Source organism: Microcebus murinus, chromosome 21 (genome assembly GCF_040939455.1).
Source record: "Microcebus murinus isolate Inina chromosome 21, M.murinus_Inina_mat1.0, whole genome shotgun sequence".
Classification (NCBI taxonomy): domain Eukaryota; kingdom Metazoa; phylum Chordata; class Mammalia; order Primates; family Cheirogaleidae; genus Microcebus; species Microcebus murinus.
Genome location: NC_134124.1, coordinates 8,563,080 through 8,588,676, shown reverse-complemented (window position 1 = coordinate 8,588,676; position 25,597 = coordinate 8,563,080). Strand labels below are relative to the sequence as shown.

The following is a 25,597-nucleotide window of genomic DNA, read 5'->3' as shown; positions in this document are numbered from 1 at the left end:
CAGATTAAGTTGAACTGTGTAACGCACCAGGAAACCGAAGTTCGGAAACAGTGGGCTCCGATCTAGTCTAATCAACCTTGCTTGCATTTCTAAACTTTTAAGACTGAAGTGCTGCTATTAAGGGCTCTAAATGGCCCCCCTTCACCAGCATGCACTGGCGATATGTCCCTAAGCTACGCTAAAGTGTTTCCAATGCACATATAGAAAGCACGTTTTGCACTTGGGCTCTTTTCCTTGAAGCAATGCTATCGCCCTTTGGTTAACTCATTATTCCATCAACTGGGGAACATTAGAGTCATTCAATCGGTAGGGTACAATTTAATCAATGTGATTAGACTTGGGAAGGCCAGTCATCAGTAACACTCTAGAGTAGAGATCCCCAATCTATGGTGAGTTGTATAATTATTTCATTACATATTACAGTGTAATAATAATAGAAACAAAGTGCACAATAAATGTGATGCGTTCGAATCATCCCTAAACCATTCCCCCCTCGCTGGTCCATGGAAAAATTGTCTTCCATGAAAATGGTCCCTGGTGCCAAAAAGATTGGGGGCAGCTGCTCTAGAGTGAAGTACTCCAGCATAAGACTCACTGTTGATTCTTAGTGATATAACTGTTATTTCCAAGTTGAGGAAAGGAGGGAAAGAAGGAAGAATGTGGCTGCTCCCTTCACTGAAGTATCACCCCAGGAAGGTTACTCCTAGCTCACAGAATTATCCAGTGTGCACTCAAGAATTTCCTATGGTCTATGCAAACCAACCCCTTGATAACAAATTACCCAAACTACTACACTTAATATTTTATTTAACATATCAACCACTTCTAGAACAGTATCCATGGCATGGAATAGTCAGAGCTGTGATTCTGGCACAGGAAATGGTCTCCAAACTCTCAAAAGATCATTTCTCTGCCTTGTCAAGTCACCTGTTAAGTTCAATGTTCAAGATTATTAAACAGATAGCTCCACTCTGCTATCTGTTAGCAGTGGATGGCCCTAGAGAGATGCCAAATCAATATGGGTACTGCCACACCCTTGGGATAGCATCTCTGTCCTCAAACAAAGCAGAAAGCAGCCATTGCCCCTCCTTGTTCTCTTCCCAAAACTCCCTGGATAGGCCAATAGCTGGTTGTGGACAAATTCTCCAGAATCTGGTTGTGAAGTTGCAGCAGAAGGCTAAGTTCCGGCTTCTGATCTCAACAGTTCAGAATCATCAGCCTGAGGTAAGTCTCCCAGAGCCTTGCTCATAGCAACCATCTCAGCACTTCTTGACAGCATTCAGTGGCACTTCAAATTTGCCTCTGCAGCTACAGCATGTCTCTTTCACATATCAGCCATCTGCACCCATGCAGAATAGCTGCTTACACTAGCCCAGGAGTCTTCAGAGCCTTGTACAGTTCCGTACCCAGGAAGGATGGAGGAGGCAGAAGATCCTTGTCACCCATCCTGACCAGCTGTTGTAAAGTCCATCAGAAACTCAGCACTTGAGGAAACCTTTTCTACAAAGAGCCACAGAGGCAATCGGGAAAGGATCAAGACTCAGATAGTCGCTTCTGAATTTCAGCCACAAGATTTACACGTTTAATGGCCACCTGAAACATAAAAGAATCTTCATGTGACAAAGTAGAAAGTGATACTAGCTCCTTAGTCACTGTTTTTTCAGATTCACTTTACTCTGCATCCACTTCCACTATTTAGGCAACCAATATGAAGTAGTGTGAGCTTCAATCTGACCTGGAGAATGTATACACTCAAGAATAAAAAAATTGGCCGGGCGCGGTGGCTCACGCCTGTAATCCCAGCACTTTGGGAGGCCGAGGCGGGCGGATCGCTCGAGGTCAGGAGTTCGAAACCACCCTGAGCAAGAGTGAGACCCCATCTCTACTATAAATAGAAAGAAATTAATTGGCCATCTGATATATATAGAAAAAATTAGCCGGGCATGGTGGCGCATGCCTGTAGTCCCAGCTACTGGGGAGGCTGAGGCAGTAGAATTGCTTGAGCCCAGGAGTTTGAGGTTGCTGTGAGCGAGGCTGACGCCACGGCACTCACTCTAGCCTGGGCAATTAAGTGAGACTCTGTCTCAAAAAAAAAAAAAAAAAAAAAAAAAAAAAAAGAATAAAAAAATTGGCCGGGCGAGGTGGCTCACGCCTGTAATCCTAGCTCTCTGGGAGGCCGAGGTGGGCGGATTGCTCAAGGTCAGGAGTTCGAAACCAGCCTGAGCAAGAGCGAGACCCCGTCTCTACTATAAATAGAAAGAAATTAATTGGCCAACTAATATATATATAGAAAAAATTAGCCGGGCATAGTGGCGCATGCCTGTAGTCCCAGCTACTCAGGAGGCTGAGGCAGCAGGATTGCTTGAGTCCAGGAGTTTGAGGTTGCTGTGAGCTAGGCTGACGCCATGGCACTCACTCTAGCCTGGGCAACAAAGTGAGACTCTGTCTCAAAAAAAAAAAAAAAAAAAAAAAGAATAAAAAAATTCAAACACCTGATCTATGTCAGTTTTGTTGATTAGTCTTAAATCACCCATTCAGATTTCATTTGTCTTTCTTCTGCCCACTCAGCCAATGTTCACGGGCTACAGTGGTTGTTTGGGGGTGGATCTGCATTCATCTCTATCACTGTTAACCCTGATGATATTTCCTCAGCCAGAAGATGCATATTTCTTAAGGAATCTGGGAAAAATATAAATACTTGGTCCCTTCTATTTCTGCTGCCCCCACTCACCTCCTCTCTGCTGGCCACTGAACGGAGCTTGATAACCCCTTCCTTCAGTTCTTGCTCACCAATAATGACCGCCAGGGGAATGCCCATGTTCTCACAATAATGCAGTTGGGTTAATAATTTAGGGTTGTTCTTGTATAGCATCTCTGCCTGAAAAAAGTAAAGGACTTAGAAGTGACCACAGCACACAAACCCCAGGAATAAGTATTTTCAAAGAAGCCAGAAATAAGTGGCTAGCCCTCCTACCATAATCAGCCACTCTAGTAGTTAGACTAAAAAGGTATTGAGTTCCACCCTAGGCATAAGTTAGAAATGAAACTGGCTCCTGAATTACCAGATGACTCAGATATCAGCTCCACCATACCTTGATCCCCGCATCCCAAAGCTCTGCAATTAGCTTCAACCGTTCTTGTAGAAAGTTCTTCTGTGGTGTGGCCACAAACACTTGGGTCTCTGATGTCCGTATCCTCTCACCTAAAGTCTGATAAAAGAGTAGAGAGAAAAACTAATAAAAACTTCCTTTGCATCGACAACTCAAAAAAACAATACAAAAACAATCATCAGAAAAATAGTGCAACTGCACCTTTAGAAACAGGAAGGCTTTTAGGCCTCCTGTTCTACCTCACTCCTACCTAAGACCTACCTTCATCCTCTGCTCCACAATGGAGAATATTCGCTCTACCCCAATGCTGAGCCCCACACATGGCACATTGTGGCCCTTGGGGTCAAACATGCCCACCAGCCCGTCATAGCGGCCACCAGCAGCCACACTGCCCATGCTCAGGGGCTCCTCCCCAGCCTGAGCTGGGGACTGCAGCAGTATTGCTTCATAGATCACTCCTGTATAGTAGTCCAGGCCCCGAGCCAGGCTTAAGTCAAAGGAGATCTGTGGGGACAAGGCTATAGTCAGTCCCAAACTAGATTCAGAACCCTGAGAGCCCCAGAGCTCAGCAGGAGGTCCACCTCAACTCAGCTTACCTTTTCAGAGATTCCAAATAAAGTCAGGTATTCAAACAGCAGCTTCAGGTCCTCCAGGCCCTCCAGGGCCTGCTTATTCTGGGATAGTCTGGGATCCTGGAACATTTGCTCTACCAGGGTCACCCCACCTGAGGACACATATGGTCTGTCCTGTTCACACAGATGTATTTCATCCAAATATATCCCTAATGTGCTCTAGCTTCTAGCTAGTCGTCCTCACTTTCTTAAAAGAAGATGATCCTGGCCGGGCGCGGTGGCTCACGCCTGTAATCCTAGCACTCTGGGAGGCCGAGGCGGGCGGATTGCTCAAGGTCAGGAGTTCAAAACCAGCCTGAGCGAGACCCCGTCTCTACCATAAAATAGAAAGAAATTAATTGGCCAACTAATATATATAATATAAAAATCAGCTGGGCATGGTGGCTCGTGCCTGTAGTCCCAGCTACTCGGGAGGCTGAGGCAGGAGGATCGCTTGAGCCCAGGAGTTTGAGGTTGCTGTGAGCTAGGATGATGCCACGGCACTCACTCTAACCTGGGCAAGAAAGCGAGACTCTGTCTCAAAAAAAAAAAAAAAAAAAAAAAGAAGATGATCCTGGTCTCATGAGACCAGACCCTCCTTCTCTGCCTCCACCTTTGTCATCCTAAGACACAAAGTGGTTAAATAAGTTAAAAGGGAAATTAAATCCTAAGCAGGCTCTGGAGCTTAGCATATCTACAGAAAAGAGGTGTTTCAGAGGTAGAAGTTGAACACATATCACCCACAGCCTGGTTCTATCACAGCTCTGAAAACCCTGGTTCTTACCATGACATTGGATATAATCCCCAATTTGATCAGCCACCTCAGGAGCCAGGCCTTTCTTTGCCACCATCTCATGTCTCACATCTTTCCAAGACATCTGCATAAACACCCAAATATTAGGCCAGCCCCAAGATCCTTCTTTCTCAAACTGGAAAAGGACATCTCACTTTCATTCAGTAAGTATGTCACAAGTACCTAATAGTATACTCAGCAAAGTCAGAGACAACTTAAGAAATCCAGCTATTTCCACAGAGCAAGGTGTTAGTTAAAAAAAGAAAGAAAGAAAGAAATCCAACCACAATCCCCACCATACAGCACAACTCAGATCTTGCTTCAGAATGTCTCCTTACCTTCCTCCCATAAATCGCCCAATTCCAACCACCATCTCCTTACTTTTCTCTAGAGGTTTGGATTTGAGGGCAGGGCAGGAACCTAGATAGAGTCTACTGAAGGATGTCTTCTTTGTTACCTTGTCTAGTTTGTCTATTGAGGAGCCGACAGCACGGAACTTGCTTTCAGGAACACCACAGACAGCAAACATTCCATCCATAATCCGCCGGTCATTGACCTGTGAACTCATTGTAAGTAACCCAAGTGCCCTGTCAATGTCCTTTCCCTCAAAACAATGGCAGTACCTACTCTGCTAACTCATAAAAGGGGCAGAAAGGAAATCTCAAAGGAAGAATACATATGTAGGAAATGCAACAGCTAGACTAAGAAGTTCCTAGAGCTTCAGGCTTAAAGGCTGAGGTCACCTATGTTTGGGACTTGGATAAACAGTATCAGGCCAAATCCAGACTTCTCACCCAGTCCTCAGCTCTGGCCTCACCTTAATGAGAAAGTCCCCCAGCTGCAGACCACTTAGGATTTCACACATGATCTTCAAACATTCTGCATCAGGGATCATAGGGTCAAACTGACCAGCTATGTCGAAATCCTACAACAAAGAAAAAGATAGGAGAAAACCTCCACTAATCAGCTAATGCCAAAGTTGTGGCCCCCAGAACCATCAAACTGTGCTGCTCCAATCAGGTCACTTACACATTGGCAGAATTCCCTGTAGCGGCCTTGGAGAACAGTTGGGCTCTCCCGCCGCCACACCTTTCCAACATGATAGCGTTTCATCTTCTTCACTTTGTTCATGGCCAAATAACGTGCAAAAGGGACCTCAAATAAATAGGTTAAGGAAGAAGGATACTGCATCAAAGGCTTAGGCCCAGTATACAGATACTAGGGAGGATTGGACCTCTATCAGTTAGATCTCATCCACTAGGATGAGAACATGGACCTTCTCTGTATTATTTCCCACTATCCCCAAGGCCTAGCAGTCCTTGGCATTCAATATACATTGAATAATGTCATATGAAAGAATCTTACCAAGCTAAAGTAGAAGTTCAGCAGAAAACCGGTCTAGCAGAGATTGAATGACCCAAAAACTAATTCAGGTCTGGGGCATTTCCTCCCACTCAGATCAATTCTCAACTATCTTAAAATAGTCAAGTTTCTGAAACTGGATTTACCTACAACTTCTAAGCCATTTCTGAAAGTATAGGCCAAGGACCACATGCATCTTAATTACCCAGGATGCCTGTTTAAAAGGCAGATTATTGAGCCCTACTATGGAATTAATAATCTCTGGAGCTGTGGCCAGGAATCTGTGTCTCTGCAAGCTCTCCCAAGGGATTCTGAAACATATTAAAGTTAAATGACAGGGCTCCAGTGACAGAATTGCCTTCTGGGAGAAACAGGAAGTAATTGCTGCTACCAATGGACCTATGGGGTCCCAGAGTTACTCTCCTCCTTTTTATCAAAGAAAGCCTTCTAGATTTGGAAAGCGACAGATCAGTCTCCAGCACTCAGAAGGATACAGTAAGGTCATAGCGAAGGGACAACAGCTCTCCACCTTGATCCTTCAGATCATAAATGAGCCCAGAGTCCTCTCCATACTTCTCAGTGAGCACTTCCTGCAGGGGTCAAACAGAAAAATCCACAGTTCAAAGAATGACTCCAAAACACAGAGGAAAAGCCCTTTCAGACATCAGACACTAAAGACAGGGGAACAAATGGGGTTCCAGGCAGTCTTTCTTCTCCCCTTACCTTTAGCTCAAATGCTGGGGTATCCAGTCCCTTTGCTCCATGACGTTTAAAGCAGCTGACAACCAAATCAAGAATTTTCTCCCTCACAACCATCTGCTGGGGACTAAGATCCCTGGTGCCCTAGAAACCAAAAGTAGACACAGTGAAAAAAGTAACAAAAATAAGTCCATTTAAAACAAGGAGTTAAACTATACCTTTACGTTAAGGAGCCGTTTCTTAAATTCAGATGACTCTGAACCCCACCCAGTATCTCAAGAATAGTGTTGGGCTTTTTGTTTGTTTTGTTTTTAATTTAGTTTAAGAGGACATCAAAAGGGATCAGGTCGGAGAGATGAGCAAAGCAGAGGTCAGTTCTTCAAGGCACTCTAATGGGATAGGGTGAGCAAAAAACATTACCTTTGGAGTCTTGATAACAAAATTTGGTTTGTCTTGATGTGGTTTCAGTTGGGATGTTAACACTGCCTCTGCAACCTGGCAGAAAAAGGAATGGGAGATGTGGCTCCTCTGGACCCGGGCAATGCCTGTGGCAATCTCTGACTCTCTGGATGATCAAACTGGCAATCTCTGACTCTCTGGATGATCAAACTGCAAAGACTGTTGACCCTGAGCAACAGGAAGCCAGAGCATTATTTCATCTATCCCAATCTCAGTCCCACCTCCAAGAACCCACATTCTATCTACAATTACACATGTAATATATATGAGGTCAGGTCATCTTCATTACAAAAGCTTCCTCACTATATGTGAAGTTTTGAAATGTCTCAAAAAGTTTAAGCACCTGAGAACAATGAAGGTACAGAATAACCCACCATTATAACCACCAACCATTTAGGAGTAGAGATTATATGATCTTCTGCAGTTCTCAGTTCCTACTCGAACAGAAAAAGTAAGTATTTTTAAGGTAGCACTGCTTATCAAGTTTGGAGATAGGGATAATACAACTTGAAGATAAGAGAACCAGCCCAAGGACACAGAGCAAGCCTGTAGAACAAAAAGAAATGGATTTCCTGGTTAAATTAAAAAACCCAGACTAGTAAGATGCTGGGAGACTGAATATTAATAAAAAGTCTGAGCCCTGTTGTTCATAATGCATAAAGCATCTGTTAAGAGGAAAATAGAGTCTTTCCCAAGTAAGGCAAAACAGATTCAGTGACTTTATTACCAACAGGCTGTATGCTCTTCCAGAAATAGAGGGTGAGGTAGTTCTATACTATGTTGACTTTCTCCTCCAAGAGAAGTTCAAGTCCACAATCCCTCATTTGCAATTCTAAAATCCAAAAATCTCTTAAATACAAAAATTGAGATTTATTTTTGGGTTAACTTTAATGTGAACCCAGTCTACTTATGGCCTTTAGTTATCTAAACTTAGTGGGAATGTCCATATATTTTGCTTAAGAACTATTACTATGCTTGACTCCAAGAGTTTCAGATACAGGAGTGTGGATCTGTATTAAAACAGTCCTTTACTATGTATCAGTAGATATGTCCTTAAACCTTGCAGCCTCCGGTCCTTCAACTGTAAAGTGAAAATAAAAACCCTAAACTCTCTCTGTAAGGAGTAAGTGACAAAGTATCCAAAACGCTTAGTTCAATGCGGGTACATAGTAGGCACTAATAAAAACCGATTGTGGGCCGGGCGAGGTGGCTCACGCCTACTATCCTAGCACTCTGGGAGGCTGAGGCAGGCGGATTGCTCGAGGTTAGGAGTTTGAAACCAGCCTGAGCAAGAGCCAGACACCGTCTTTACTATAAATAGAAAGAAATCAATTGGCCAACTAATATATATAGAAAAAAATTAGCCGGGCATGGTGGCACATGCCTGTAGTCCCAGCTACTCCGGAAGGTGAGGCAGAAGGACTGCTTGAGCCCAGGAGTTTGAGGTTGCTGTGAGCTAGGCTGACGCCATGGCACTCACTCTAGCCTGGGCAACAAAGCGAGACTCTGTCTCAAAAACAAAACAAAACAGATTGTAATACTACTGGAATACAGGCTGCGAGTCCATGCTTTCACACCGGAGGCCTCAGCCGTGACAGACCGGAGCTTTTTAAATCTCGCTCACCTGGCTATGGCAGTGGACCGCCCCTGGGGAAGAAGTGCAGGGAGGTCGCAGGAGCTGGCTGAACAGAGCAGCCCAGGCCCTCCTGGGCAGGAGTCTGAGCTGGGGCATAGCGTAGCAGGACGCCGGCTTTCTGGGACAGGAGCCAAAGGCCTGGGAATGAGGTCGGACCCCAGGAAAGGTGCTGACTTCTGTAGAGGTGAAGCTGGAGCAGTGCGGAAGACCTGATCGCTTCTGCACCTCACGAGTCCCACATTACGGGCTCCGAAATTCCCAAGCTTCCTTTGCAAGCAGCTAGGGTACTTCCGGTAGTAACCGGAAGTCGTTTTTGTACTCGATGGAGGCTCTCTAGGAGTGCGGGCCGGCGACTCGATAGCCGGAAGTCATCCGGGCTGAGGCTGCCACAGCCGCTCCAGGCAGTAGTCATCTCCAAGTCGGCTGCCAGGATGGCTGAGCGTGCGGCGTTGGAGGAGCTAGTGAGACTTCAGGGAGAGCGCGTGCGGGGCCTCAAGCAGCAGAAGGCTAGCGCCGAGCAGGTGCGACCAGGTGGCAGGGGAGAGGCCAAGGCAAAGGAGGACATAAAGCAGGAGTAGTTTGGACACAGGAGAGGGACATGGGGGAAGGGACTGGGCTGTTAGGGAGGAGAATGGGCTGGTTGGGGAGGTATCCTGGGTGGCTCCTGAAAGGAGCAAAGGTAGGGTCCAGCAGAGAGATCTTCCCCAGATCCTAATGAGGGAAGAATATTGAATGAATGGCGGGGGAGGGCGGAGAGTGACAGGTGAATAACCCAGCGCCTTCTTTCCCACCACAGATCGAGGAGGAGGTGTCAAAACTCTTGAAACTGAAAGCACAGCTGGGCCCTGATGAAAGCAAACAGAAGTTTGTGCTCAAAACTCCCAAGGTAATATCATTCCTGTAGGGAGTCTCTGAGAGGGTCCCTAATTCCACTCACAAGGGCACTTATGTCTGCTTCCCTGAACCAGGTCATTGAGAAGAATCTGAAATACTGAAAAAGACAGTTGCTCAGGGCACTGGGCTGGACTGGACTCTACCTGAGTCATTCATTCTAGGATGGCATAGTAATTGCAGAAACTAGGTCAGCTGGGTGATCAGGGGAGTCAGCTGCTGCTGCTCCTCCTTTCATTCAGCAAATATTTATTGAGTGTTTACTGTGTCCGTAGCGCTGAATATACCATGGTGCACAATACAGCCTGCCCCCAGGGAGCTTACATTCTACTAAAGCAAATAATCTACTAGAGCAAATAATCCCACACATCGATATGTAATTACAAATTGTAATAAATGACATAAAAATATTAACAATTATGCTCTGAGAAAAATAAGGGAGAACTGGGGAGTCTGAGAAAGCCTCACTAAGGAAGTGTTACACTAACTGACCTAAGAGATGAGTAAGAGACAGCCAGGGAAGAGTGGGTGGTAGGTCCAGGTAGAATACAGAAATCCTGAAGCAGGAAAGAACTTTGGTAGTTTTTAGGAACTAGAAGACTATCTATATGACTAGAACCAAATAAAGAGGGAGAGTGCAGTGGAATGAGGTTGGAGATTCTTAGCCCATCCTCCAGTTCAGTTCAAATGCCACTATCTGTAAGTTTTATAAACAGAACTATGCATTCCTTCATCCAGGTTCCTTTGGCACTGCATATATATTTCTGTTATTGCACTGACTTTAAGTAGTCATTCATGTGCTTTATTTACCCCAAGAGATTGAGACTAGGTGCCTAAATAGGTGCCACATTCAGGGTTCCACATCCACAGATTCAATCAATGGAAGATTGAAAACATTCAGGGAGAAAAAAAACAACAATTTTTTTAAAACCCAATACAACAATAAAAAATATAGTATAACAACTATTTATATAACATTTGCTTTATATTAGGGCTTATAAGTAATGTAGAGATGATTTAAAGTATACGGGAGGATGTGTATAGTCTGTATGCAAATACTATGCCATTTTATATAAAGGATTTGAGCATTGTCAGGTTTTGGTATGCTCAGGGGTCCTGGAACCAATCCCCCTCAGATATCTAGCGAAATTGTATTTAATAAATGTATTTGAAATTGAATTCCAAAGGAGAGGGGAGATGGTCTGTTTTCCTTGTGTTAAGGTTAATTCTTTAGGCTGCTAAATTCATTGAACTGTTCCTTTCTACAGACAACTCATTTTAAAGGGTTAAAACCACTTCGGTATGGAACTCACCAGCTACAAAACCTTGCCCACAACCACCACTCATAGTTTGCATGGTATTTTGTGCTGTGCATAGTGGACACTTGGCTGTATGCGTTCATCTGTAGTTATCGACTATAGTTGACGCTCCTACCGGTTATAAAGAAACAGTGCACCGGTTATAAAGAAACAGTGTAGGCTGGGTGTGGTGGCTCACACCTATAATCCTAGCACTCTGGGAGGCTGAAGTGGGAGGATCACTTGAGGTCAAGAGTTCGAAACCAGCCTTAGCAAGAGTGAGACCCCGTCTCTACTAAAAAAAAAAAATGAAAGAAATTAGCCGGCGTGGAGACAGGCCTGTAGTCCCAGCTACTTGGGAGGCTGAGGCAGGAGGATTGCTTGAGCCCAGGAGTTTGAGGTTGCTGTGAGCTAGGCTGATGCCATGGCACTCTAGTCTGGGCAACAGAGCAAGACTGTCTCAAACAAACAAACAAAAGAAACAGTGTAAAATTCCAAAGTAGTGATGATCAATGATTATTCAAACTATTAGGTGAAAAACTTAATGGGGAATTTATGACAGATCAGTCTGTCCTGACCTAAACCCAATGATCAGTCGTTTTTTTTTTGTTTGTTTTGTTTTTGAGACAGAGTCTCGCTTTGTTGCCCAGGCTAGAGTGAGTGCTGTGGAGTCAGCCTAGCTCACAGCAACCTCAAACTCCTGGGCTTAAGCAATCCTTCTGCCTCAGCCTCCCAAGTAGCTGGGACTACAGGCATGTGCCACCATGCCTGGCTAATTTTCTCTATATGTATTAGTTGGCCAATTAATTTCTTTCTATGTATAGTAGAGACAGGGTCTCGCTCTTGCTCAGGCTGGTTTCCAACTCCTGACCTGAAGCAATCCGCCCACCTTGGCCTCCCAGAGTGCTAGGATTACAGGCGTGAGCCACCACGCCCTGCCCCAATGGTCAGTCTTAACATCACTAAAAGTAGGACAACCAGACACGTTCCTGCTGATGTAATGCAATAAGCACCACCTATGAAGTATTCTTGCCAAGTGAAGTTGAACATGAATCTAATAACGTCTTTGAACTAAATATCAGTTTACAGGAAATATTGGAGATGGAGGAACATGTTAAATTACACATTAAGATATTGTTAACCAAATCTGGAATATGAAAAAATATTTAGGACAAATGATCCAATTTCCTCAACAAATACATTTTTTTAAAAGGGAGAGATAATTATCATAGATTTAATAGAAAATCAGCCAAATATAATACATAGATTTCATTTAGAATCAAATAAGCCAACCATAAAAAGATATTATTGAGGCAATTGGGGAAAATTGAACATGATTTAGGATTAGTACAGTTTAATGCCACTGTTTGATTCATGCTAAGGCACTAGCAGTTCTACTCATCAGTGCTTTCGCACCTTTAAAATAATACAAATGTTAACACACTGAAAAAAGCATATAACATTTTAGTAGTATTAGAGTCTTATCCCACCAATACTGCGTTTTCTACTGTTAATGTGAATCAAATGTCAAGAAATGTGTTTCAACCAACTAAAGTGGATATCAACTCTCCAGCATAATCTTATTTTCTTTTAACATTATGAAAATTTTCAAAGACACATTATAGAGAATAGTATTATAGATCACCATGTATCCATTAAAGAGTTGTTAGTTTTGTTAGTATAATAAATGTATTAAGTGCTTTGGTTTTTTTAAAAGCCTTTTTTTTTTTTTAGCCAGTCAAATTTAGCAGTGTTAAAAGCCTTTATGTGTTACAGAATCATACTGAAGTATTTATGGATGAAATGATGTCTGGGATTTATTTTAAAATATATCAGAAAAAAATGTGAGAGTTTATTTTTTGTTGTTGTTGTTTTGAGACAGAGTCTCACTCTGTTGCCCGGGCTAGAGTGCCATGGCATCAGCCTAGCTCACAGCAACCTCAAACTCCTGGGCTCAAGCGATCCTCCTGCCTCAGCCTCCTGAGTAGCTGGGACTACAGGCATGCGCCACCATGCCTGGCTAATTTTTTTCTATATATTTTTAGTTGGCCAATTAATTTGTTTCTATTTTTAGTAGAGATGGGGTCTCGCTCTTGCTCAGGCTGGTTTCAAATTCCTGACCTCAAGTGATCCGCCAGCCTTGGCCTCCCAGAGTGCTAGGATTACAGGTGTGAGCCACCACACCCAGCCAAAATGTCAGAGTTTAAAAGAAAAAGAATAGCAGATGTTAATGGTTGTTGAAGCTGGGTAATGGATACATGGTGATCTATAATATAATACTATTGTCTATATTGTGTCTTTGAAAATTTTCATAATGTTAAAAGAAAATAAGATTATGCTGGAGAGTTGATATCCACTTTAGTTGGTTGAAACACATTTCTTGACATTTGATTCACATTAACAGTAGAAAACCCAGTATTGGTGGGATAAGACTCTAATACTACTAAAATGTTATATGCTTTTTTCAGTGTGTTAACATTTGTATTATTTTAAAGGTGCGAAAGCACTGATGAGTAGAACTGCTAGTGCCTTAGCATGAATCAAACAGTGGCATTAAACTGAACTGATAGCCAGTATGTTCTTTATTGCGATGCACTCACAGTTAAAGAAAAAAAATTCAGTCTTAAGAATATCTTTGATTAGGCCAGGCATGGTGGCTCACGCCTGTAATCCTAGCACTCTGGGAGGCTGAGGTGGGTGGATCTCTCAAGGTCACAAGTTTGAAATCAGCCTGAGCAAGAGCGAGACCTCATTTCTACTAAAAATAGAAAGAAATCAATTGGTCAACTAAAAATATATAGAGAAAAAATTAGCTGGGCATGGTGGCACATGCCTGTAGTCCAAGCTACTTGGGAAGCTGAGGCAGGAGGATCGCCTGAGCCCAAGAGTTTGAGGTTGCTGTGAGCGAGGCTGACGCCAGGGCACTCTAGCCCAGGTAACAGAATGAGACTCTGTCTCAAAAAAAAAAAAAAAAAAAGAATATCTTTGATTAAACAGTAAAAATTAATTTTATTTTTTTTTTTTTTGAGACAGAGTCTCGCTTTGTTGCCCAGGCTAGAGTGAGTGCCGTGGCGTCAGCCTAGCTCACAGCAACCTCAAACTCCTGGGCTCGAGTGATCCTTCTGCCTCAGCCTCCCGGGTAGCTGGGACTACAGGCATGCGCCACCATGCCCGGCTAATTTTTTATATATATATCAGTTGGCCAATTAATTTCTTTCTATTTATAGTAGAGACGGGGTCTCCCTCTTGCTCAGGCTGGTTTCGAACTCCTGACCTTGAGCAATCCGCCCGCCTCGGCCTCCCAAGAGCTAGGATTACAGGCGTGAGCCACAGCGCCCGGCCAATTAATTTTATTGAATCTTGACTCTTGACACCCTTTTTAAATATTCACTGTGATGAAATGGGAATTACACATAAAGCATTTCTGTTGTACTCCAAGATAGGGGAAATGCTTATGCCATTCTTTGAGTTGTGAGCTGAACTATTAATAGGTACTTTTTTCATAAAACCCCTTTTTAATTTGAATGAACCACTGAAAAGCCAAATTGTGGTTTTGCAGACTTGATTATTTTGTGGACATTTTTACAAAAATGAACAAAGTAAACCTTGTCACCTCAAGGAAAACATCTGACAGTATTTGTCGCCATTGATAAAATTCAAGCATTCAATTAAAAGTTAGAATTTTAGATATTAGTATCTTCCACCATGAGCTTGACAGCTTCTTAATGATTAGACTTTCCTGATGAGATCTTTGGTGATTTTAACAAATATGGTTTTCTGATAATGAAATGTATCAACATTTGGGAGAACTATATAACTGTTTTCAATGAACCAATATTTTCCACCAGATCAATGTATGATGTTATAAAATCATTGATGGGTAAAGGATCCTTTCAAAGTACAAGATAAAGTAATGGATTTTTTTATTGTGGAAAAATATTACATAACATAAAAATTACCATTTCAATGACTTTTAAGTGTACAGTTCAGTAACATAAAGTGCACATTGTTGTATAACCATCACCACTATCCATGTCTGGAATTTTTTCATCATCATCCCAAACTGAAACTCTATACTCATTGAATAATAACCTGCCACTTCAGCACCTGATAACCACTATCCTTTCTGTCTCTATGGATTTGACTATTCTAGGTACTTTATATAAGTGAGAGACTAATGGATTTTAATGTAACAGTATGAAAAGTTCATTGATGTAGCTTTCAGATTCCACACTGCAACCCATCTTTAAGAAACTACCACTTGCTGGATTTTGATATAGTATGAAAAAATACTCAGCTGAAAAGTTTACTAAAATACTCCTCCTTTTACAACTACATATCTGTGTAAGGTTAGATTTTCTTTATGTATGTCAACCAGTACAACATACCATAATAGATTGAATATGAAAAGCATATATGAGAATCTTCTATTAAGCCAGACATTAACAATTTGCAAAGATGTAGATCAATGCCACTCTTCTCACTAAATCTTTTTTGTTTTGGAAAATAGTTACATTTTCCTTAAATATTATGTGTGTTAATATGTAATAGATTTGTTAATGATTAAATGAGTTTAGTAAATAATATTTGTTAAATGAATATTTTTAAATTTTTGCAGTTTTAATTTCTGATACAGTAAATATTGATAGGTATAATCTACTTTGGGGTCCTTAATAAATAGTAAGAATGTAGGCCGGGCGCTGTGGCTCACGCCTGTAATCCTAGCTCTTGGGAGGCCGAGGCGGGCGGATTGCTCAAGGTCAGGAGTTCAAAACCAGCCTGAGCAAGAGCGAGACCCCGTCTCTACTATAAATAGAAAGAAATTAATTGGCCAACTGATATATATAAAAAAAAAAATTAGCCGGGCATGGTGGCGCATGCCTGTAGTCCCAGCTACTCGGGAGGCTGAGGCAGGAGGATCGCTTGAGCCCAGGAGTTTGAGGTTGCTGTGAGCTAGGCTGACGCCACGGCACTCACTCTAGCCTGGACAACAAAGTGAGACTCAGTCTCAAAAAAAAAAAAAAAAAAAAAAAAAAAAAGAATGTAAAGAGGTCCTGAAACCAAAGACTTTGGAGTAAGGTGTAAAGGTCCAGACTAGAGCTGTGAACTGGAAGGAGAACACAGTTCTGTTCTGACTGCCACAACCATATGGAACGGAGTAATCATTTAACCTCTCAACATCCTGTAATTAATTCATCTATAAAATGTGTCTGCCCAGCCTATGTCATAGAGCTGTTACCAGAAACAAATTAGAGAACAAAAAGTATTAATTAGGACTTCAAAGAAAAGTTATGCTTAGAAAGAAAAGCTGCTTGTAAAATTTGGAATTCAACTAGTTGAGCCAGTTTAAATTGCTTATATGCCTGTTATCAGGTAAGTGTCTTCTATTAGGCAGGGAAATGTTCTGTTATCCCAGAAAGTTCTTAGGGAAACTGCTTAGAGAAAAGAGTTCTAAGAATTCTAGAAAATAGGACCAAATTTAAAAGGGAATGGAATTTAGAAGGTGGATAGCAAACGGGTGTGGGAATTAATAGAGAAATATTTATACTTGTTTTACAACTCAGTGGCCTATAGAAAAATTTGTTCAGGGCAAGATTCACTTTTCTCATTGTTGAGGTCAACTGTTTATGTTTCCAGATCTCATTGTTCTTATTTTAAAGTCTCATCCCTGGTTCTTTGGCTGATTTTGACTCCAAGGGCACAAGAGACTACAGTCCCCGGCAGATGGCAGTTCGGGAGAAGGTGTTTGATGTAATCATCCGCTGCTTCAAGCGCCATGGTGCAGAAGTAATTGATACACCTGTGTTTGAACTAAAGGTGAGGGATGGGTAAGGGGAAACCGCATGGTAGAAGAGGGGGTAAATGAGTAACAGAGAGTGACAGGAGAGTGAGGACTCAAAGGCTCCACTCCTTTTGTGGACACAGACCAGTATTTTCTCCAATGAGAAAAAGGACAGGACTAGCTTGGAGAGAAAGGCCCCACTTTTTATTTATCTTGGTTGTGGCCAGCAGCTCCCCAAAGAGAACCCTTCTTCGGAGTGGAAGTTGTTCTGGCTCCTTATCTACACTGAATTCCATGATGCCTGTACTTGGGGTGTTTTCTAGATACATGCAGACTGTATATATATATAAAAAGTATAAACACATAACCATATTGATGGAGCTTGTAGTGGTTTCTAGTTGTTTGCTATTAAAAACCCAAATTGCAGCAACGTATAGTCCCAGCTACTCAGCAGGCTGAGGCAAGAGGATCACTTAAGCTCAGGAGTTTGAGGTTACAGTGTTTCATGATAGCACCTGTGAGTAGCCACTGCACTCCAATCTGGGCAACATAATGAGACCTCATCTTTAAGACAAACAAAACCAGGTTGCATCACTCCCTGCTTAAAACTTAGTGATTCCCATTGCATTGATATTACAACCTAAATTCTTTACTCAGGTTTGCAAGGACCTCAATGATCTGGCCACTGCCTTTCCCACCTCATCTCATGCTATTCTTCCTCTTGCTCACCCCATGCTACTCCTCCAGTCTTATTTCTGGAACATACTAAATGTGTTTCTACCCCAGGGCCCTTGTTCTTGCCCTACCCTCTTCCTGAACTCCCTTTTCCCCAGCTCTTTGCATGACTTATTTCAGATTAAGCAGAGATTGCAGGTTTTAATTTCAGAGCTCAGCTAAAATGCTACTCCTCAAATAATCTTCTCCAACTATCTTGTCTAAAGTAGCCCTCTCCCTCTATCACATTGACTATTTTATTCCCTGTAGATGATGACTATTTGAAATTATTTGTTATTCCTTGCATTATTAAGATAGTACCTGCTTTTTCATTAATATATAATTGTATATGTTTATGGGAATATTTTTACCTGCTGTATTAGTTTACCAGGAGTGCCATAATAGTACCATAGACCATGTGGCCTAAACAACAAAAATTTATTTTCTAATAGTTATGGAGGGTGTAAGTCTGAGATCATGTGTTGGCAGAGTTGGTTCCTTGTGAAGGCCATGAGGGAAGGATCTGTTCTAGGACTATGTCCATGGCTTATAAATGGCCATGTCTCTCTTTGTCTTCATATCATCTTCCCTCTGTCTGTGTCTAAATTTTCCCTTCTTATAATGACATATGGGATTAGGGCCCACCTTTACAACTTCGTTTTAACTTAAAGACCCTGTCTCCGAATACAGTCATATTCTGAGGTTACTGGGAGTTAGGACTTCAACATATGAATTTAGCGGGTCAGGGGATGTAATTCAGCTCATAACACCAGTGTATGAGTGTTTCATATTCTACACACTGGAAAATTTCAGGCTTGTTAATCTTTGCCAATCTGGTAAGTGAAATATGTTATCACCTGTTAAAGACATCACAGGACAAGGACTGCTGTAATATCCTTCAGACAGTCTCAGTTTTGGCTTTTGACATTGTTCAAATCTCAGGCACCATAAAAACATGTTTGTTGGTCTAATAACCCACTCCTAGGAGTTTATCCTCAAGAAAAATATTTTTAAAAAGAAAAAACTATGTATCCAACTATGTTTATTGAAACGTTATGAAAACTTTTTTTTTTAATTGGAATAATCTAAACATCTAACAGTATAACATTAGGGAGGAGGTAAGTACAGAGCTGCTTCTTACTGGAATATTATGCGTCTTTTAATAGTGATACTTTAGCTCAGTCATAAAATGGAAATGGAAAAAGCAAAAAATCAACACAAAATTGGCATTTCCTTTTTTTTTTTTTTTTTTTTTTGAGACAGAGTCTCGCTTGTTGCCCAGGCTAGAGTGAGTGCCGTGGCGTCAGCCTAGCTCACAGCAACCTCAAACTCCTGGGCTCAAGCAATCCTGCTGCCTCAGCCTCCCGAGTAGCTGGGACTACAGGCATGCGCCACCATGCCCGGCTAATTTTTTTATATATATATTAGTTGGCCAATTAATTTCTTTCTATTTATAGTAGAAACGGGGTCTCGCTCTTGCTCAGGCTGGTTTCGAACTCCTGACCTTGAGCAATCCACCCGCCTCAGCCTCCCAGAGTGCTAGGATTACAGGCGTGAGCCACCGCGCCCGGCTGGCATTTCCTTTTGATTATATAACTACATCAAACACCTAAGAATTGGGATAAAGAGCAGAAGGGAATGTAGATTAGTTGAAATCAGTCATGTTAAAGTGGTGAGTTTTTATTTTTGAAATTTCTTTTTAGTATAAAAATAATTTTTTTTAAAAAGCCTTCCTTTTAAATTGTTATATTTATTGCTATGACCATATTTCTTTATGTTTTCTCCAGGAAACCCTAACTGGAAAATATGGTGAAGACTCTAAGCTTATCTATGATCTAAAGGACCAGGGTGGGGAGCTGCTGTCCCTTCGCTATGACCTCACTGTATCTTTCTAAATTTGGACCCTTAAGTCTCTGGATAGATTGGCCCTCACTGGGCTTGGGCAGATATCAGCAGGATCAAATATGAGGCCTTTAGCAATTAGGGGAATTATTTCTGTAAACCAGGAGTGGGACTTTGGCTAAACACAAATAAGCCTTAGAAATCTTCTGAATCCTGAATGAGACCTCAGTTTTATGTCAGGGCCCAGTTCCAACCCTATAATAATCCCCTGGCCTGTCCAGTGGACTAGATTCTCCTTACAACAACACAATTCCTTTGTCTCCAAGCTACACAGAGAATCATCTGCTTAAATATCTCACATGGGGCCCCGTTTTTGGTCCGTGGCAAATCTGCCCAGCCCCATGCCATGTTCAACATAGTCCAGAAGAGACAGTATCAAAGGCAAAATAGCCTTAATCTTTTTTGGTACTTTAGGTGCCCCTTGTGGTGGCACAGCTGATTCGTTCTGATGTCCAGAAATGCTATTAATCTTACGGGTGTGGTTTTACTTACACAGGGAGAGGTTAGACCCTAACTTCTGTTGGTGCTGATAATCAACTTCCAGACAGTCATAGGAGGGGCTTTCTCCTTAACTCTTTGTCATCAGGTTCCTTTTGCTCGGTATTTGGCGATGAATAAACTCACCAACATTAAACGCTACCACATAGCAAAGGTGTATCGGCGGGATAACCCAGCTATGACCCGAGGCCGATACCGGGAATTCTACCAGTGTGTGAGTGTTGGGAAACTGGGGCAGGATGAGTAACTTAGGTGCTCCCTCAAGCTAGTAGGAACTGTTGAGTACTCTTGGTATCCTGAACAAACTAGATGTCCCAGTTAATGCTCTTAGGATTCTATGGTGTTTTCATGTAGATTTCACAGTGATGCTGTGGGGAAAGAGAAGAGTAAAGTCTTCTCCGTTTTATGTATGAGTGAACTTGATATTCAGCAGATGAAGTGATTATAAGGAGAAGAAAGGCAAAGTCAGGACTAGAAACCTTGGTCTAGTGCTCTTTATATTAAACCACAGTGATAGGATCGGGAAATTAGATTTGAGTTGTCAAATTATCCAGGCTGATGGCAGGGCTTCTGGATGAATAGAGAAAATGGTGAAGCAGTAAGGCCAAATAATTGCCCCATAACAGTAGGAGGAATTAAAGATGATGATGATGAAGTAGTCGTATATGGAGGAGTAGCCCAATATATGGAAAGGAAAACTAGGACTGGTAAAAGGCCCCAAAATGGAGTTTTCCTCTGGTCTGATGTCAGACATAGATAATGAAAGAGAAGGTCTGTGGCTTGGGTTCAAACAGGCTTCATACAGAGCAGAAGTCCCCTTTTAAGAAGGTGGAGCATCTGAGAATCTCTAGCTACCCCTCTCCCTACAGGATTTTGACATTGCTGGGCAATTTGACCCCATGATCCCTGATGCAGAGTGCCTGAAGATCATGTGCGAGATCCTGAGTTCACTTCATATAGGCGACTTCCTGGTCAAGGTCAGAGCTGATGGGGCTGGGAGGGCAAGGTAGGGTCTGGCCTCTCACAGGAGAAGGTCTTTGTGCAGATAGACCAGTAGCCTAAGTGACTGAGGCTACTAAGGGTCACATAAAAGAGATTCTCTCCTCACTATGCCTTGGGTCCCCACAGGTAAATGATCGGCGCATCCTAGATGGGATGTTTGCCATCTGTGGTGTTCCTGACAGCAAGTTCCGTACCATCTGCTCCTCAGTGGACAAGCTGGATAAGGTAATGACCCAAGCACTTAACTCTTCTTTTCCCAGATCCCACCCTGCCTTGAGAAATGGAAAAGATTAGGAGAGAGAGGTGCCTGCCTCTGTGCCCACCAGAGGAAGATTAGCCCCAGGATATAGGTTGGAGGGTAGCTACTGCTCCCAAGACTGCTCCCCAGGGAGGGGTGACACTTGCTCTGTGGTGGGGACACTGCCCAGGGGTTCCTGACTGGTATCTGCCTGTCCAGGTGTCCTGGGATGAAGTAAAGAATGAGATGGTGGGAGAGAAGGGCCTTGCACCCGAGGTGGCTGACCGCATTGGGGACTACGTCCAGCAGCATGGTGAGGAGCTGAACCCAGCCTCCCCAGCAGCATCCCACTGCCCTTAATCCTAAAGTTGAAATTTTTTGGGGGGGGTGTATATGTAGGGGACAGAGAGTATAGGTGCACACACACGGGCACATGCGGTTAGAGTCCAAGCAAAATGGTGCACTCACTTTTTCTTCTTGTCAGTCTCACTCATAAATCTGTCTCCCCAGGTGGGGTGTCCCTTGTGGAGCAGCTGCTCCAGGATCCTAAACTATCTCAAAACAAGCAGGCCTTGGAGGGCCTGAGAGACCTGAAGCTGCTGTTTGAGTACCTGACCCTGTTTGGCATTGATGACAAAGTGAGTCAAGTTGGGGATGGGAGCCCTAGCTGAGTTCTGGGGCTTCAGGTGCCTGATTGTAATCTAGTATTGACCATGTCCTTGTCTCCACAGATCTCCTTTGACCTGAGCCTTGCTCGAGGGCTGGACTACTATACTGGAGTGATCTATGAGGCAGTGCTGCTGCAGACCCCAGCCCAGACAGGGGAAGAGCCCCAGGGTGTGGGCAGTGTGGCTGCTGGAGGGCGCTATGATGGGCTAGTGGGCATGTTCGACCCCAAGGGGCGCAAGGTGCCATGCGTGGGGCTCAGCATTGGAGTGGAGCGGATCTTCTCCATTGTGGAGCAAAGACTAGAGGTAGGTCCTCAGGGACAGAAGACAGTCTGAGCAGGTGGTGGCACTCAAGGGATCTGTGATCTCCAAGGGAGCAAGTGGTGCTATTTTGGCAAGAAGCATCTCAGAGAAATGAAGAAAAGGTGATTGTTGTACTTCACAGATTCGTACCCCATTATAGGCCAGTTTTATGGATCTTTAATCTTTCTTTCTCCATGAAATCCTCTGCTTTGGGTTCCTACTTCCCTTGTGGCTGTCAGGAATCTAGGCTGGTATATCAAAGACCCAGATCTTCCTCATGATACAGAATAGTTAACATTACTGCCATGTGCCAGGCATTGTGCTTGTAGGGGAGAGAGAGTGTTTCATGCATTAACTAATATAATTCTTACAACAGCCCTCTGAGATTAGCTACTTTTATTATTTGCATTTTTCAGATGCCGAAACTAAAGCATTGTAGGTCAAGTAGCCCAAGGCCATGAAATATACAAGTGGCAGAGTCAGAATTTGAATCCAGGCAGTCTGACTCCAAAATCTTGAAATCTTGCCCCTAACCACTCTGTAATATTGTCCCTTTTTTTTTTTTTTTTTTGGAGACAGAGTCTCGCTTTGTTGCCCAGGCTACAGCGAGTGCCGTGGCATCAGCCTAGCTCACAGCAACCTCAAACTCCTGAGCTCAAGCAATCCTGCTTCCTCAGCCTCCCGAGTAGCTGGGACTAAAGGCATGCGCCACCACGCCTGGCTAATTTTTTCTATATATATTAGTTGTCCAATTAATTTCTTTCTATTTATAGTAGAGACGGGGTCTCGCTCTTTACTCAGGTTGGTTTCGAACTCCTGAGCGCAAACGATCCGCCCGCCTGGGCCTCCCAGAGAACTAGGATTATAGGCGTGAGCCACAGCGCCCGGCCTGTAATATTGTCTTTAAGTGAGAAGTATGTGTCTGAAGCCCTGAGATCCCTCAGATGGCTGCCTGGAGTAACAGCAAGGAAGCCTTTCGTGGCCTCAAGCCCTCCTTTGTTGCTGCTGCTCTTAAATGGCTGGTTGCATTTCATCCTCTGAGGAATGCTCTGGCAACCTTCCCACTGTTCCTAGGCCTTTCCTCTAGGGTGAAAACCACCTGTGTTTCCCACTTGAGGTCATCATTCTAGTAGGTATCTTATGTTGAACTATGAAAATAATTTTCGAGAAAAAGACAAGGGGCAGGCCAGGCGCAATGGCTCACGCTTGTAATCCTAGCACTGTGGGAGGCCAAGGCAGGCGGATTGCTCAAGGTCAGGAGTTCAAAACCAGCCTGAGCAAGAGCGAGACCCCCTCTCTACTATAAATAGAAAGAAATTAATTGGCCAACTAATATACATAGAAAAAATTAGCCGGGCATGGTGACGCATGCCTGTAGTCCCAGCTACTTGGGAGGCTGAGGCAGAAGGATCACTTGAGCCCAGGAGTTTGAGGTTGCTGTGAGCTAGGCTGACGCCACAGCACCCACTCTAGCCTGGGCAACAGAGTGAGAGTCTACCTCAAAAAAAAAAAAAAAAAAAACAAGGGGCAGCAGTGTTCTCCCTTCCCTGCATCCACATACGGATTATACCCCATAACTGAAGTATGAAAGGCCTAGTCTCATAAATGGGCAGGTAATATGTGGGGACTAGAACTGCCAGGGGCAATCTGATTGCCTGGCATGGGCTCATAGTAGTACTTCTGTGTGAATGATCTGGTGAACCCTTAAGATACTAGATGGAGGCCGGGTGTGGTGGCTCACGCTTATAATCCTAGCACTCTGGGAGGCCGAGGCAGGTGGATTTGCTCAAGGTCAGGAGTTCAAAACCAGCCTGAGTGAGACCCAGTCTCTACTATAACAAATAGAAAGAAATTAATTGGCCAACTAATATATATATATATGTATATATATATATATATATATATATATAAATTAGCCGGGCATGGTGGTGCGTGCCTGTAGTCCCAGCTACTCGGAAGGCTGAGGCAGTAGGATTGCTTGAGCTCAGGAGTTTGAGCTCCTGAGGGTAATGCCATGGCACTCACTCTAGCCTGGGCAATGAAGTGAGACTCTGTCTCCAAAAAAAGAAAAAAGATACTAGATGGAGATGAGCTTGAAGTTACTGTAAATAAGTTACCTTTTCCTTTGATTATTTATTCTGGCAAGTCATATGTACTCGTCAGTTAGTTCAATTCTTGTATCTTCTAAGAGCTACCTTATACCCATTGCTAGATGAGAAGACTGGTGGAGCTCACCGAGTTGGACCTAGTCTTTCAAAATCCTGACTAAAGCCTGCTCTGTTTGCTCCATTAAGGTGCCAGCCCAGCTCTCTGACTCTTATCTGTCCCTCCCCCAGGCTTCGGAGGAGAAGGTACGGACCACAGAGACACAGGTGCTTGTGGCATCTGCACAGAAGAAGCTGCTAGAGGAGAGACTGAAGCTTGTCTCAGAACTGTGGGATGCTGGGATTAAGGTATAGGAGGCAAGCCCAGGGTGGCAGCAAACTTGACGGTGCTGGGCACAAACTAAATTAAAGGTCATCTGTAGTGACCCTGCTTGGAGTGGAGCTAAGAGCAAGGTGCTAGCTTGGGCCCGCAGGAATTGTCTCTGAGGACAACAGAAGCCAGCCTTCATCTTCTGCTCTGGTTCCCTGCAGGCTGAACTGATCTACAAGAAGAACCCAAAGCTACTGAACCAGCTACAGTACTGCGAGGAGGCAGGCATCCCACTGGTGGCCATCATCGGCGAACAGGAGCTCAAGGATGGGGTCATCAAGCTCCGTTCAGTGGCTAGCAGGGAAGAGGTGAGAAGGGCACAGGAAGGCTAAGCCACAGGGAATGTATGCCATGTTGGCAGGCCCATGCCCATTCAAGACCTGAGCAAAAGCCTGGCATTCTTGTTAGCACCACCTCATAAAGGACCTAAGGGCTTAACCTGTTAACTGTGGTGGTGGTAGGGTAAGATCTCCATCCCCACATACACCCTATGTCTTTCTGGCTCTCCCAAGGAGCACTGTCTACCCTCAAGTGTTTGGGTTCCTGCTCCTAGCAGAGCCGAGCCTGATGACTAGAGGAGGGAGCAGGCACTCAGGGAGCAGTGGAGTGGCAGATGCTCATACCACCTTCTTCCCCCATCCTGGCTAGGTGGATGTCCGAAGAGAAGACCTTGTGGAGGAAATCAAAAGGAGAAGAAGCCAGTCCCTCTGCATCTGCTGAACTGAGCAAACTATCAGGGAAGAAAGTGGGACTGGCACTAGAGGCTAAGACAAAACTCCGAGTTGTGCTTCAACAAGCTTTGCACTTTTCTGTTTCAGCAGGAAGACCTGAACAGTGGTCAGAACAGAGACTTTTAAATTTTTATTATGATTATTTTATTGGTAATTACTGGCAAAAATGGCCAGCTGCTAGGCCATTTTCCATAGAAGGCCCTGGGGGCTTAGTCCAGTCTGCTTCTGGGCTATAGGGACCCAGCCTGAGATGGTCTCATCTGCTGGGCCCCGCACCAGATGGAGCGGATGCCTCCCCACAACCAGCTGCCAAAGGTCCAATAAAACGCCTAAACCACCGAAGCCTGCCTGTGTCACTGCCTAGCCCTGCCTTCCCAGCAGAGCCTGAGCCTGTGGTTCAGACCACTTTGGGGTGGGAAGGGGAG

The 25,597-nt window shown here is 43.6% G+C and overlaps 2 protein-coding genes across 2 annotated transcripts; one reads left to right on the top strand and one right to left on the bottom strand.

The window, feature by feature from the left end:
- Positions 1-790: 790 nt before the first annotated feature.
- LOC105862562 (histidine--tRNA ligase, mitochondrial) lies at positions 791-8,962 on the bottom strand. Its single transcript, XM_012748946.3, has 13 exons — positions 8,659-8,962; positions 6,996-7,070; positions 6,600-6,719; positions 6,371-6,466; positions 5,544-5,669; positions 5,332-5,439; positions 4,972-5,070; positions 4,506-4,599; positions 3,707-3,834; positions 3,372-3,614; positions 3,093-3,209; positions 2,732-2,878; positions 791-1,593 (listed from the first exon to the last, which is right to left on the bottom strand). The coding sequence occupies exons 1-13, from the start codon at positions 8,764-8,766 to the stop codon at positions 1,534-1,536; spliced, it is 1,521 nt and encodes a 506-aa protein (XP_012604400.2). The 5' UTR covers positions 8,767-8,962; the 3' UTR covers positions 791-1,533.
- A 66-nt stretch (positions 8,963-9,028) lies between these two features.
- On the top strand, positions 9,029-25,514 carry HARS1 (histidyl-tRNA synthetase 1). Its single transcript, XM_012748944.2, has 13 exons — positions 9,029-9,191; positions 9,467-9,556; positions 16,557-16,676; positions 19,143-19,238; positions 19,844-19,969; positions 20,625-20,732; positions 20,884-20,982; positions 21,215-21,308; positions 21,506-21,633; positions 21,727-21,969; positions 24,303-24,419; positions 24,603-24,749; positions 25,090-25,514. The coding sequence occupies exons 1-13, from the start codon at positions 9,102-9,104 to the stop codon at positions 25,159-25,161; spliced, it is 1,530 nt and encodes a 509-aa protein (XP_012604398.2). The 5' UTR covers positions 9,029-9,101; the 3' UTR covers positions 25,162-25,514.
- Positions 25,515-25,597: the final 83 nt, after the last annotated feature.